This window comes from Lathyrus oleraceus, chromosome 2, assembly GCF_024323335.1.
Source record: "Lathyrus oleraceus cultivar Zhongwan6 chromosome 2, CAAS_Psat_ZW6_1.0, whole genome shotgun sequence".
Lineage (NCBI taxonomy): Eukaryota > Viridiplantae > Streptophyta > Magnoliopsida > Fabales > Fabaceae > Lathyrus > Lathyrus oleraceus.
Window position 1 is genome coordinate 455045545 of NC_066580.1, and position 15128 is coordinate 455060672.

General features: G+C 34.2%; 1 protein-coding gene across 1 annotated transcript; it reads left to right on the forward strand.

Moving 5' to 3' along the window:
- Positions 1 to 10398: 10398 nt before the first annotated feature.
- LOC127120305 (40S ribosomal protein S4-1) lies at positions 10399 to 12677 on the forward strand. The gene is made up of 5 exons (XM_051050718.1): positions 10399 to 10525; positions 11007 to 11084; positions 11171 to 11351; positions 11664 to 11761; positions 12045 to 12677. Exons 1-5 carry the CDS (start codon positions 10523 to 10525, stop codon positions 12480 to 12482), a joined length of 798 nt encoding a protein of 265 aa, XP_050906675.1. The 5' UTR covers positions 10399 to 10522; the 3' UTR covers positions 12483 to 12677.
- Positions 12678 to 15128: the final 2451 nt, after the last annotated feature.

Below are 15128 nucleotides of genomic sequence, written 5' to 3' on the forward strand. Positions count from 1 at the left end.
CTTTGTTGGTAGGATTTTTTGTTTTTGGTTTTTTATAAAATGACGACGGAGTCACACCAAAACCCTTACCCCTCACACGACCGGAATACTCAGGAACATTTAGTACTCGACTAAGTACGCTCCTGCAATCCTGGACCTCGGTTGAAGGTAAGGTTTGGGATAAAGTCTCCTAAAATATTATTAGAGGAGATTAAAAATGAATTATATGTCTAACAAAATTTTCGATATAATTAAAGAAATAATGTTACATATACTTACACATTCGTCATAAACATTTTGAACCGCTTCAACGACAGCCCCATCCTTCCCAACCGGAGCAGCCTTCCACAATACGTGCTCCGGAAGAGATGTTGCGTCACTTTTCTCCTCGGCTAGCTACAAATTGAATCAGATTATAAGATCATCAATTATAACATATTGTGACAATGTATAAGCTCATAGCATTTGAATATACTCACAATTCTTTGTTGTAACCGTGCATATCCCGTACGCCCTTTTTTGTACGAATACGCGGGTTTTGATGCCCTCTTCCGATTTTTTTCGCTTACTTCCTGGATAAAAAAGTTTAAGGCATATTAGAACCAAGTAACTTAACAATTGTATAATACCATAATTAATAGACATTACATGGAATTTTTCGTTTCTTCGTTTGGCGACAAAGTTATCCCATTCTTCGGCTGAAATAATCTCCGCATACTTCATTGGCCGTTCTGCTTCAACAAAGTTTCCTTCCTCATCCTTGAGAAATTTGTTGGACAAAAAGGATCGAAATCCTCGGAGTCTTTTTTCGGCCAATTGAATACAATATTTTTGCCGGCTTTCATCGATGTGAAAGGATCTCTAAAAAACATACAAATGGAGTGTGTTATTATAAGTAATATTATAACAATATATGGTCAACAAATAGTCAACAAAAAAACATATAATAGTATATGGTAAGTACCTGTATCTCGGACCATATTTTTTCTTTGCCAACCTTCAATTCCGGACTTCTCCAATTATCACAGGTAATCAGAATATGTTGTCGAACAAGGGAACCAATGTAACTTGCCAACATTGAACCATTAGGCTCAATTAGTTGGTCTTCAGCACTCCAATGTACTTCGAATTTTTCACCCTTGTCTCTTGCACGAATGATTGACTTCATAACAGTCAATCCTCGTTTGATTTCTTTTTCAACATTGTTACGTGATCCACTCGCGTCATGGGTATCGTCTTGGTTAGCCATTTTATCTGTAATATAGAAATGATTCAATAAGACCCAAGTAAGACAATGACCATATTCGTGAAGCTACACAAAAAACACATTCATATACCATCCATTTCTCTCATGTTACAACAATTTAAACTCTCTCTTTTTTTCATCATTATTGAATACAAACTCACACACACCTACTGCATACAAAAGACCAATGCAAACTTATGGTGTTTGGAACATGAACAAACTTGCATCCATAATCATCAAACTTCCAAGCACAAGCTCAAACACACTCCAAATGACATCAGTTTTCAATCAGAAATAAAAAACCTTACAACAAGGTGCTTATGAACACCATATAGTGCTCGTTTGCCCTAAACAACATTAATCAACATAATGCACAAAATGTAAAACTCGGTTTAGAAAATGCCCTAATCAAACACCTGAAGAAAGTGAACGGTAACGATGGAGAAGAGAAATACCTTCAAGGTGACGGTAACGATGGAGAAGAAAGTGAACAGCGACGGTGGACGCAGATAACTCAGTGAACGTGAACGCAGCAGCAGAAAAAGGCGACGGCGACGACGACGGTGAGGGAGGGAGAACGAACGGAGGACGAGAGTAATCGTAGTAGAGAGTAATCGCAGTAGAGAGAAAACCCAATTACGTAAACGAAATGACATATAGAGAGGGAAAATAAAGAGACATGCAGTATATATGTTATAATTTTAATGTTTAATAAAGGGGACCTTAGAGGGCGCTTGTGTAAAAAAAGCGCCCTCTAAAGGGGGCCTAAGAGGGCGCTTCTAAAAGCGCTCTCTAAGGCTTTCCAAAAGCGCCTTATAAACTGGAAATGTACATAGACTTAGAGAGCGCTTTTTTAAAAGCGCCCTCTAAGGGTACCCTTAGAGGGCGCTTTCGTAAAAGCGCCCTCTATTGGTGTCCCTCCATTTCCTCATTATTTTTTCGCTTCACTTTAGAGGGCGCTTTGTTACAAAAGCGCCCTCTAAAGTACGCTGTCTATTCCTCCTTATTTTTCTCTTCACTTTAGAGTGCGCTTCTTTAAGAAAGCGCCCTCTAAGGTGCGCTGTCTATTCCAGTTTTTGGCGTAGTATATATATATATATATATATATATATATATATATATATATATATATATATATATATATATATATATATATATATATATATATATATATATATATATATATATATATATATATATATATATATATATATATATATATTCAAATAAACTTGAAAATAAAAGAAAAAAATTAATGATAAAAAATTGAACACCTATACAGTGTAGGTCTGGACATCAGGTGTAAATATATCATTTTCTGGATTGTGATATATGACATTGACAAAATAGGATAATAACTGTCAGTTTTTTATAGTCCCATAATTTTAAGACTTTCAACTTATTGGTTTTCAGCTTCAATAAAATAAATTATCTATACAAAACAATTTTAATTATCCTTGAATGTTATTTATTCTAGTTTATTTTTCTAAAATGCAAATGGTTAGAATAATATAAATCTTTAAAGTAGTTGTTTAATAGAGTATGAGAATTAATTGGGTGTTGTTTTATCATCTCTATTTATCCATTGATAAATTAAATCATTTGATTATCATTCTATGTAATATCATGACATTGTTAAAAAGTAAATTAAAAGAAAGAAAGCTCACAATCTAAACGTTCCCATGCCTCAAATACTTGTGATTTTTCAAAATAATTGATCAATTAAAAAAAAAAAACTTAAACTAATAGATCCAAAATCACCTTAATTTTTTTATCGAGCACTACTACACCCAAAATACCCAAAATAAACATATATCTATATTTTACACTATTATAACTTAAACTTCACAAAATATTATTTAAAAATAATATGATAATATTAATGATATAAAATAGTCTTATTAAAAATTAAAATTGTCAATTAATATGTAACATCCAAAGCATGAATGCACTAAACAAATGGAAAACTAAAAAAATTGGGTAGAATATATGACCCAATTCATAAACTAAAAAAAAAAATTATGTTAGACATTAAACTTGGCTAGCTAGAAACTCCGGGAAGCTTACGGTAGTTTACTGAATTGAAATCTTCATGGCTAAGGTTTGAAATAGTCAAAGACTTAGTAAAATTGATAATTATCCAGTGGCTTTTAAGTTGTACATGTGTGCTCATCACCATCACTCTAGCTTATCATGAATACACCATTAGTTGTGTAGAACAATCTTGAATGACGGTGATGCAATGTAAAACCGTATTTGATGTAGTATAAATAGGGATATTGTACTTCACTTTAATCAATCAAATTTGTAGAAGTGTGAAACAAAGTTTGTGAGAAAAAATAGAAAGTCTCCAACGGGATCTTGGTGTGTGAGAAAGAAATTGTAGTGTTGTTTTGTGTGTCATAGTGTATAAGTGTATTATTGTTCCTTCGTCAATATAAAATATAGTTTGTTCTATTTTCTTTCCATAACATTTATTCCAACTAGGAAATTGATTTTAATTATCAACATCTGGTATCAGAGCTTGTTGTATCAACATGGTGGCAAGTACAAGTGGAGGATCAAGTTAGCAGGTGCAAACGACTGTTTTTAAGTTCGATGGCAAATCAAATTTTGCGATGTGGAAACGCTTGATGGAGCTTTGTTTAACAACCAGTGGGTATGGAGAAATTTTGAAGAAAGGTATTACCAAACCAATGGAAGGAGATAAAGGAAAAGCTTATGAACAACAAGTTGCGAAAGATCGTTTGCTTAACGAGAAGGCTTTGTTCTTGATATGTCAATATGTGGAGTTGCATGTTTTTGAGAAGATTTTCCATGTTAAACCAGCAAAAGAGGCTTGGGAAATTTTACTCAAAACATATAAAGGTGCTGATTTAGTCAAACAGACAAGGTTGCAAGGCTTGAAACGCCAGTTTGAGCTGATGGAGCAAGGAATAGATGAGAGTGTTCATGATTATTTTTCACGAGTAAACAAACTCGTTAATGAAATGAAATCCAACGGTTATGACGTAAAGGAAACAAAAGTTGTGAAGAAAATCATGTGCACCCTCTTAACACGATTTGATTACGTGGTAGCAACTATTGAGGAAGCAAAAGATCTCTCCATGATGACTCTAAATGATTTGCAAGCATCTTTGGAATCTCGTGAGATGCGGATGAATGAGAGAACACTTGGTACGTTTGAGCAAGCTTTGAAAGCTCAAACTAATGTGAGAAAAGAGGGATCTTTACAGAGAAAGGCGAACCACTTCCAAAGGGGTCAGAATTTTAGAGGCAGATGGAAAAATCCTCAACCTGACTCATACCACGGAACACGAGGTAATGGTTCTTTTCAAAATAAATCTAATATTTAATATCACAAATGCCACAAGTACGGATACGTTCAATCGGAATGCAAATCTCACATTCAGTGCCATAGTTGTAAAAAGTATGGTCACTATAGTCGAGAGTGTCGTGCTAGACCAGTGAATATTAGAGATAGACATGCTCGGGTTGCGAAAACTGAAGATGAAATGAAGATGGTGCTTACAATGTACTACGTTGTAGCTGCAAAAAAAAAGAGAACCAATGGTTGTTAGATACAGGTTGCAGTAATCATTTAAGTAGTAATGAAGATTTGTTTTCTGATCTAGATGAAAAGTTTCATGCCACGGTAAAGCTTGGTGATAACTCAAAGCTTGAAGTGTTTGGAAAAGGGAAGGTCGCCATCAGATTGAAGGATGAATCATTGAATTGTATCACTGATGTATTCTATGCACCTGGTATATGTCAGAATCTCTTAATTGTTGGATAACTTAATGAGAAAGACTATGATCTAAAGTTCAACAAAGGAGGTTGCACCATTGAAGACGCTGAGATGGGCTTAATAGCAAAGACAAACATGACAAGGAATCGTCTATTTCCGATGAACACGAAGTATGATGCTGATTTCTGCATCAAAGCTGCAGATGATAATGACAACTGGCTTTGGCACATGCGATTGGGACATTTCAACTTTGAAAGCATCAAGCTCCTTGCACATAAAAAATGGGTTACTGGATTGCCTGTTATCAAAGCTCCTGATCAACTATGTGAAGCTTGTGTAGTCGGAAAGAAGCATCCATATCCTTTTTTTAAAGGACGTGCCTGCATAGCCTCAAAACCACTTAAGTTGGTGCACTCTGATTTATGCTATATGGAAGTTCCATCTAATGAAGGTAACAAATACTTTATTACTTTCATTGATGACTTTGTTAGAAAGACGTGGGTTTATATCTTGAAAAATAAATTTGATGCTTGTGATTCTATTAAAAGATTTATGGCCTATGTTGAAACAAAAAGTGGTTATACTTTGAAAACCTTGAGAACTAATAGGGTAGTTTATGATGATTTCTTGAGAAAGCAGGGTGTAAAACATCAAATTACCGCCATATACACTCCTCAATAAAATGGAGTGGCATAAAGGAAGAACAAAACTATCATGAATATGGTGAGAAGCATATTGCATTATAAGAAGCTGCCAAAGAGTTTTTGGGGCGAAGCAGTGGCTTGTGTTATATACCTATTAAATAGGTGTCCCGTCAAAAGTGTTCATGGAAAAACTCCTGAAGAAGCTTGAAGTGGGAAAAGGCCAAATCTCAGTCACTTGAAAGTATTTGGTTGTGTTGCTTATGAACATATACCTGATCAACTAAGGAAGAAGCTTGACGATAAAGCAAAAAATGTATCTTTATAGGATACAGTGAAGAAACGAAAGCTTACAAGTTGTATAATCCAGATACGCAAAAGATGATCATCAGCATAAACGTTACCTTTATTGAAGAAGGAACATGGGACTGGTCCGAAAAGCAAAAGGAGTTGTTGCCTGTACCGGTTATTATAAATGAAGAAGTATACGATGACGCTGATGAACCACTAGTTGAAGCAACAACGAATTCTCCAACTCATAAATATCCTTAGAGGGAGCGACATCCACCAACTCACTTGTAAGATTATGAAATTGGAAGAGATGATGATCTTGATGGTAGGGAGGAAGAAGTTACTTACTATGCTTTGTTTGCAGATTGTGATCCGGTTATGTATGAGGAAGCTTCCAATGACGATTGTTGGAGAAAATCAATGAATGAAGAAATTCAGGCCATTGAGAAGAACGATACATGGGAGTTAACAAAACCTCCAGAAGGAAAGAAGTCGATCAGAGTCAAGTGGGTGTACAAAACAAAGTACAACCCAAATGGACAGGTAGATCGGTACAAAGCACAACTAGTTGCAAAAGGGTTAAAACAAAAACCCGATGTTTATTATTTTGAAGTTTTTTCTCCAATTGCAAGGACGGACACAATACGTATAATTTTTTCCATTATTGCTCAGAGTAGATGAAAGATTTTTCAAATGGATGTAAAGTTTGCTTTCTTGAATGGTGTGCTTGAAGAAGAAGTTTACATAGAGAAACCACCAGGCTATCAGCAACAAGGAGAATAAGATAAAGTCTTCAAGCTAAAGAAAGCTCTATATGGATTGAAGCAGACGCCTAGAGCTTGGTACACATGAATTGACACATACTTCATCAACAATGTTTTTCACAAAAGTCCTTATGAGCATGCTTTATATGTCAAAGCAAACCAGGTTGGAGACATCATCATTGTTTGCTTGTACGTGGATGATTTGATATTCACTGACAATAATCTCAAATTGTTAGCAGAATTCAAAGAGAGTATGTCCACATAATTTGAGATGACAAATATGGGCCTATTGTCTTATTTTATAGGCATTGAAGTGAAACAGACAGATGAAGGAATCTTTATTTCATAAAAGAAATATGCAAAAGATGTGCTAAAGAAGTTCAAGATGGAATCATGCAAGCCGATGCTGACTCCGGTGGAAGAAAGATTGAAGCTGGAAAGAGAAAATGGTAGTGATCTTGTCAACTGAACTAACTTTAGAAGATTAGTTGGAAGCCTCATGGACTCACCAAGACAATCCCATTGGCAAGCTGTAAAGCAAATCTTGAGATATGTCAAAGGTACAATTGATAAAGGGATCTTTTATTCTAGTTCTAGCAAGCTAGAGTTGGTTGGATACACAGACAATGATTGGGCTGGTGAAATCGAAACTCGTAAAAGTACTTTAGGTTATGTTTTTCATCTTAGAACTGGTGTTTTTTCTTGGTGTTCCAAGAAACAACAAGTAGTTACACTGTCAAAAGCAGAAGCAGAGTACATTGCAACAATAAATTGTGTTACTCAAGCAGTGGTTGCGGAGAATATTGATCGAATTGCAACATCAACAAAATGGTCTGACAAAAATATTTTGTGACAACAAATCAACAATTTCTCTAACAAAGAATCCAATGTTTCATGGACGCATCAAGCAAATCGACATCAAACACCACTACATTCGTGACTTGATCAGAGATAAAGAAATTGTGGTAGAGTTTTGCATCTCAGGAGATCAACTAGCAGATATTTTTACAAAACCACTCAAAGTGAATCTGTTCATAAAGCTGAAGAAAATGCTCGAAATGATGAAGCCAAATTTAAGGGAAGATGTTGGACATTAAACTTGGCTAGCTAGAAACTCCTAGAAGCTTATGGTAATTTAATGAATTAAAATCTTCATGGATAAGGTTTGAAATAGTCAAAGACTTAGCAAAATTGATAATTATCAAGTGGCTTTAAGTTGTACAAGTGTGCTCATCACCATCACTCTAGCTTATCATGAATATACCATTAGTTGTGTAGAACAATCTTGAATGGCGGTGGTGCAATGTAAAACCGCCTTTGATGTAGTATAAATAGGGATATTGTACTTCACTTTAATCAATCAAATTTGTAGAAGTGTGAAACAAAGCTTGTGAGAAAAAATATAGAGTCTCCAACGAGATTTTGGTGTGTGAGAAAGAAATTATAGTGTTGCTTTGTGTGTCATAGTGTATAAGTGTATTCTTGTTTCTTCATCAATATAAAATATATTTTGTTCTATTTTCTTTCCATAACATCTATTCCAACTAGGAAATTGATTTTAATTGCCAGCAGATTAGATCCAAAACTTTCATTTTTGAATGATAACTTCATATAAAGGAAGAAAACATTTTCTTTTCTTTTGGTATGCAACCACATCTACATCTTCCTTTTTCAATAAGAATAAATGCATCCGTCATTTAAAAAGAGCAAAGAAATAAGAATGATATGAGCAAATTTTATCCTTTCTTTTTTCTATTTATATTCTAAAGTGGTAAGTGAAGCAACATGAAAATGAAATCAAGTGTTATTCATGACATTGTTTTCCTCTCAAATGATATATATGGCCAAATCCATGTAACCTGACAAACCACCGATTTGGTTGGTTTCAATTTGGCTTTCCGATTTATTGGTATAGCGGTTTCAATATTTATTTGGACCAGACAAAAGTCTAGTTCCGATTCAAGTGGTTAAACCGATCGGTTTAATTTTGAGTACTTTGGCCAAAATCTTCACCAATATATATCAATTTGACAACAACACATTAGCTAAGGAAAATCCTCTTGATTGCGAAAAATTCAACTCTCTTTCTTTTCATCTCACTGTTTCTTTGTGTAAATATATATTTTAGAAAGAAAAAAATATTAAACACCAATTTTCTACTAACAAGCTCTTCTGGTTTTAAAAACACATTAGATGATCTCATAGTTGAAACAAAAAAAAATCAAAGGATAATGCTTAGGAAAATGAAAAATGGAGATTTTAAAAGACTATACTTGAGAAATAGAATAATGGAAGGTAAAAATATAATGTAAGAAACAAAATTTTGAAGAAAAAATATGAAGGAATGGGAACATTTGTTACCTTGAATTTGTTGTTAGGTTGAACAAAAAATGAATATTGAGTTTGTGGTTATGATGGTTTTAACATATGTTTGAGGTTATTGTATCTTGCTTCATTTTTTGAAATTGATTGATTTGATTTGAACTTGATATAATAGAAGTGATGTGTACCTCTACAATATCAATGATTGAAAAGTTGCATAATTGAAAAAGTTATACAAAAGAGGTCATTTTCAACATAAAACTAACTTATAAAGTATGAAAGCAAATTGACTAAATGTTAGTTAGAAAAAACAGAAAAATAATTTTGGTACGCAAAATAGCGACGATAGTTGAAGGTTAATATGAAAGCTTAAAGTCGTTGAACAAATAAAGATCTTTATTTGGTTGGTGTATACATGTCTTACGTGTCTGTTCTTTGACTTTTGCTATTTGCACTAATGTGGTTAAGTTGGATATGAGAGACTACTTTTTCACTAGTCATATTAAGGAGTGAGTGAATACTAGTTTCCGTTTGGATTTTGGTATTAGCGGAGATCTATCGTGAACTGAACTTTGAGAAACCTTTTGCCATGCACTTTGGATGTGGAGGAATAAAGATTAACATGGTGAGAATTTTCAGAGACCTAGAATTCCATCAAAGCATGTTATAAAAGTTGCTCATGAGTGTTTTTTGACAACGAAGCTGCATGGCAGTAAAATGGAGTTATCTAGAGAGGTTAAGCAAATAAGGTGGATTCCTTCTCCTTCGGGTTGGGTGAGATTGAGCATAAATGAAACCAGTAAAAATGACTTGATAGCTAGACGTGGTGATCTTTTAAGAGATTGTAAGGGTGAATGGCTTGGAGGCTTCACAAGATATTTGGATTCTTGTAGTGCATATATTATTTAACTTTAGGGTGTGTTAGAAGAATTGAGATTAACAAAAGAGTTTAAGTTTCGAGCTATTATAGATTCTAAAATGGTTGTTTAAAACATTTTAAATTATGAACAACATACTATAATTGAATGAAATTGGTACAAAAAATTCAAAAGTCGCTCAAAATGGATCGAGAGGTATGAATTTGTCATATTTATTGTGAATTGAATACTCGCGCAAATGCACTTGCCATGGAATGTGATATAAGTCCTAATTTCATGTGTTAACGAGTGAACTTCTCCTACTCAAATTTCTCTTATTTTATTAGCTAATGGTATTGGAGTCTCTATTCTTAAATTGATTGTTATGTTATTTTTTCTCTTTGGACTATAATCCTTTTTTCTTTCAAAAAATAAAAAATCAATAATGAAAAGGACATTTTAGTTAATATGAAAAATTATGGGGTTTAATTGGAAGGTGACAGAACAATTTCTCCCTAATCAGTACTACGGCCCATTATTTAAAACCATTCTGGGCCTGAAGGCCCATGTCCATACTTCTACAATTAGGGTTTTTCTCTTAACCTAAAGCCGCAGCTTCCACTCTTCAGTTTTTTCTCTAGCTTTGTAGCTCTTGTTTAGTTTGTTCATCCAAAATGGTTAGTACTCGTTTCTCTCGCTTCTTGATTTTTCATTTTGATACTTTTTGAATCTCTCATTCGTAATGGTATCCGATCTTTCCTTGTTCTTAATGTTTGCGATTTTCTCAAAATTCAATTTCCACTTTCTGATATAGTTTAACTTAACCTGTGTTACAATCTGTGTATGTGTATGTTACGAAATTACTCTAATTCAATCTTCACCTATGTCAAATCACGGGTTTCATATTAGGTTACAATGTACGTTATCTGCTGAAGTTGATTAAGCAATGATCTTAGCATATTTATTTTCTGTAATTATTTTGAGAGTTCATAAACCTTTATATTTTGATTTCTGAGCCTAGGTTTTACGTGTTTGAAATTGAATTTGATTTTTAGATCTATAAAATTTAGGTTCTGTTTGAATTAATTTTTCATATAAGTTGATCTAAACAAACCCTGTTGATTGATTACTGAATTTTAACGTTTGTGAATGTGACAGGCTAGAGGATTGAAGAAGCATTTGAAGAGGCTCAATGCCCCTAAGCATTGGATGCTTGACAAGCTTGGTGGTGCTTTTGTAAGTGAAATTAATATCATATTTCAATTTGTTGTTCGTAAGAGTGTTTTAAAAGTCTAATAGTACTTTTTTTGTGAACTATATAGGCTCCTAAACCCTCGTCTGGGCCACACAAGTCCAGGGAATGCCTACCACTTATTCTCATTTTGCGTAACAGACTGAAGTATGCTTTGACATACCGTGAAGTCATTGCTATTCTGATGCAAAGGCATGTTCTTGTTGATGGAAAAGTTAGGACTGACAAGACTTATCCTGCTGGATTCATGGGTATGTATGATGCTAGTCATTTTTAAGAATAAATGCTCAACATGTCTTTTGCAGTCAACAATGCGTGCCTTGGTAGAAGTTTGTTATATGCTATAATTTATTATTATTGTTTTTTGAGCTTGATGACTTCTGATATAATATAGTTGTGTACTCGAACCTGTATTTGTTTGTAGACAAATCCTGTATTTGGAACTATGTTCATAGCTTACTTGTTTAAATAAGTTCCATGATTATCCCAGTGCAAAGGTTCTATATTTCACTTTAGGTGGCTGTTTCCATGATTGATTTTTTCACTTCAATTTGCATTTACAGATGTTGTGTCCATCCCCAAAACAAACGAGAACTTTCGCCTGCTTTATGACACCAAAGGCAGATTCCGTCTCCATTCTGTCAGAGATGATGAGTCAAAGGTACCTTTATTTGCTTACTGATTAGTTTGCACCCGTCTGTCCTCTTTGTTCAATTATCTTTTATTCAATAGCATACTATGAATGCCTTTTATAGTGTATGAGATTCACAAATGTATTGTAAAATATCAGGTGTTGATGATAGTGTTAATCATGTCTATTTCTTGTCCATGTAAACTTAATTTTTGTTGGTGTATTAGCCTTATAATTATATGTTTTTTTCTTGTAAATATGTATTCTGTTTGTATCATTTTAGTTTTACATCTTTTTCTTGAATGTGATGCAGTTCAAGCTCTGCAAGGTCCGTTCAGTGCAGTTTGGGCAGAAAGGCATCCCATACCTCAACACCTATGATGGTCGCACCATTCGGTACCCAGACCCTGTCATCAGGGCAAATGACACCATTAAGCTGGATCTTGAGGAGAACAAGATTGTTGACTTCATCAAATTTGATGTTGGAAATGTAGTCATGGTTACTGGTGGAAGGAATAGGGGGCGTGTTGGAGTCATCAAGAACAGGGAGAAGCATAAGGGAACATTTGAGACAATCCACGTTCAGGATGCCACTGGACACGAGTTTGCAACCCGTTTGGGCAATGTGTTCACCATTGGTAAGGGTACAAAGCCATGGGTGTCTCTTCCTAAGGGTAAGGGTATCAAGCTTACTGTCATTGAGGAAGCAAGGAAAAGGGCTGCAGCAGCCCAACAAGCAGTTGCTGCTTAAATCTTCTATGGATTGAATTTATAATAGACTGAAGTGTTTTGTAGTTTTATCAACTCTTTTGATTTAATTTGTCTTCGTCAATTTTGTTCTCTTTCAATCAACAATACCTCTTTATTATTTTGAAAAAAATAAAGGGGGTAATGTATAACATTCTCTGAGCTTGTTTTTAAAGAAACATAAGATTGTGGCGTATAATACCTTAGACTCATTAACATTCTCTGAGCTTGTTTTTAAAGAAACATAAGATTATGGCGTATAATACCTTAGGCTCATTAACAAAAAAGTGGAAGTGGTAAAATTAGATTGTATTTAGTATTAGTATACATTTGCTGCTGCAAAAAAGTGGAAGTGGTAAAATTATATTTTATTTAGTATTAGTATACATTTGCCCCTGCAAAAAAGGGGGTAATGGTCCAATTTTTCAATACAATTAAGGTCTTTTTTAAAAATGTTTTGGGTCTTAAAATGTGGTGCGTGAGGAGATCTTTCTTAAAATGTGGTGCGTGAGGAGATGTTTCTTTAGAAATGGTCGTGGTGCAATTTCATTATGGTGCTGCATTTATATGGGCCCTCATTAAGGGGTTAGACTTGCATAGGCCCGAAGTCATCACAAGATAGTTCAATAACTAACCAATTTTCTTTAATTGGAGGGGATTGCTCTTCACGCCCTACATGTTCCTCATCCGCCAAGGTGAAAATTCAATTGTGTTTTTAAATTTTGGATTGGATTCCGGAACCACTATCACCACACTGAAACAATGCTGAAATAATTTGGGATTCCAATCTCCAGAATTTTTACGGAGTTCAATCTCCGAAAGTGTCTAAATTATATATTCGTACCATACCGTTTCCTCTTTCTTAATTTCAGAAAATTACTTAGAACTCAAAACATAGAACTCAAAATAGAGCTTATGAGTAAACTTCATTTCTATTATTTTCAAGTTTTCTCACTACTTCTATTGCATTCAAGTCTAAGACATCACTCAACCTCTACTCCACTTCATTCAATTAAGGTTTCTCATTTTCAAACTTTCTCACAATTCAATGATGTCGCTACCGGGATTTCATGATAACAAAACCGGGACTAAAGACATGCCAAAGGGGAAAAAAATCAGAAGAGTCGTCATCAGATTTTATTTGTGTGCCCCTATCGAAGGGGCTGGGGAAAATAATCGATAAAACCCTAAAAAAGATACACGCACGGGAAGTTCTAAAAGGGGATAAGGAATCGGTCCCACAACCGGGATTTGAGTTCGGAGGTCGGTTACGCAAGGGGAATGTATTAGCACCCCTCATGTCCATGGTACTCCATCGGAACCATTTTGGTTGTTTTACATACATTGAGATTTATCTATCATTGTTTTATTTTCAAAAGAAATGTGTGTGAAAGAGTGGGGGAGAAGTGTTTTGTTATTATAGTGCTCGCCAAGGATTGGGACCCTTGTGCCTACGTATCACTCATTCAGGGAGGAGGAATCAAAGCTCCGCAGTTCAGAGTAGAAAATGTTTGTGCGATGATTGATTTTACCTTTGAGAAAAGGGTTTTCAGGATGGTGTCCTAAGGCAAAAAAATTAGGTTTGATGAGTTATGTTGATTTTTACCTTGAATAAGAGTTTATGAAAAGAGATGTTTGTGATTAGATTGCACTAAATTCTAGGGGCGGAGGTGAATATTCTAGACAACAAGTCAAGTGTCTTGCGTCCAAAATAATTAGAGTAAGGGTATGAATGCTCCATTCTCACTCATTCCCCACCACTTAAGGCTCGTGGTGCACAAAACTAATCATAGTTTTATTGTGTTTTGAATTTGACTATAAAAATGTCACTTGACGTTGAATCAATGGTTTGTTTATTTGATTATGAAATTTGGGTAATGCAAAACGTATGCAAAGTAACCAAACAAGAAAGTAAATGGTCTCATTGTAAGGTAGCCCAAGAGAAAACCTTGTGTGTGCAAAAGTGACTTAATCTAAACAAAAGATAATAATCTTACAAATATGTCCCCCTAAGATGGTGTCATGATGTCATTCTTACAACATGAATGTAAGTTAGAGGTGAAAATCCAACGTTCACAAAGTATCACAAAGGTAATGGAAAAATGTCTCCAAGCAAATGTCCTAGGATGAAATTCTCTACGTCCATATTGATTAAGAGCGGAATGAATGTTTTTGGTCTTATCACTTTATCATGTTTTTTTAATGTATGATGACAATAAAATAAACAACAAGTAAAAAACATGCATGATAAGTTTGTACAATGATAAGGATGATGATAATGAGTACTAGAATGTAAATTATAAGATAATTACATAAAAGTAAATTACAAAATAACAATATCACAATAACAATGGTTAGTGAATATAAATGACATAAAATAAATAACAAGTTAATAGTAAGAAAATCATAATAATAGAGGTTAATGATAAACAAAGTTAGTGAAGTATAGTTAGTGGTTAGTAATATGTGCAAAATGAACATTTTGAGGATTATCTATCCATAGGTCAAAAAACTCAAAATATGGCGCATTAAGGGATAACTTATCATTGATGCAAAGTATTGAAGATGATTAATAATCATCTATCAATAGATTTTTAACAAAGAAAGTTATACAACCCTAAGTCCATCTATCAATCTTTTGGCAAATAGA

Excerpts from the sequence above, each read along its gene's own strand:
- LOC127120305 (XM_051050718.1), top strand. Across the intron at positions 11,085-11,170 it reads ACAAGCTTGGTGGTGCTTTT|GCTCCTAAACCCTCGTCTGG; the intron begins GTAAGTGAAATT and ends TGAACTATATAG. Across the intron at positions 11,762-12,044 it reads TCAGAGATGATGAGTCAAAG|TTCAAGCTCTGCAAGGTCCG; the intron begins GTACCTTTATTT and ends AATGTGATGCAG.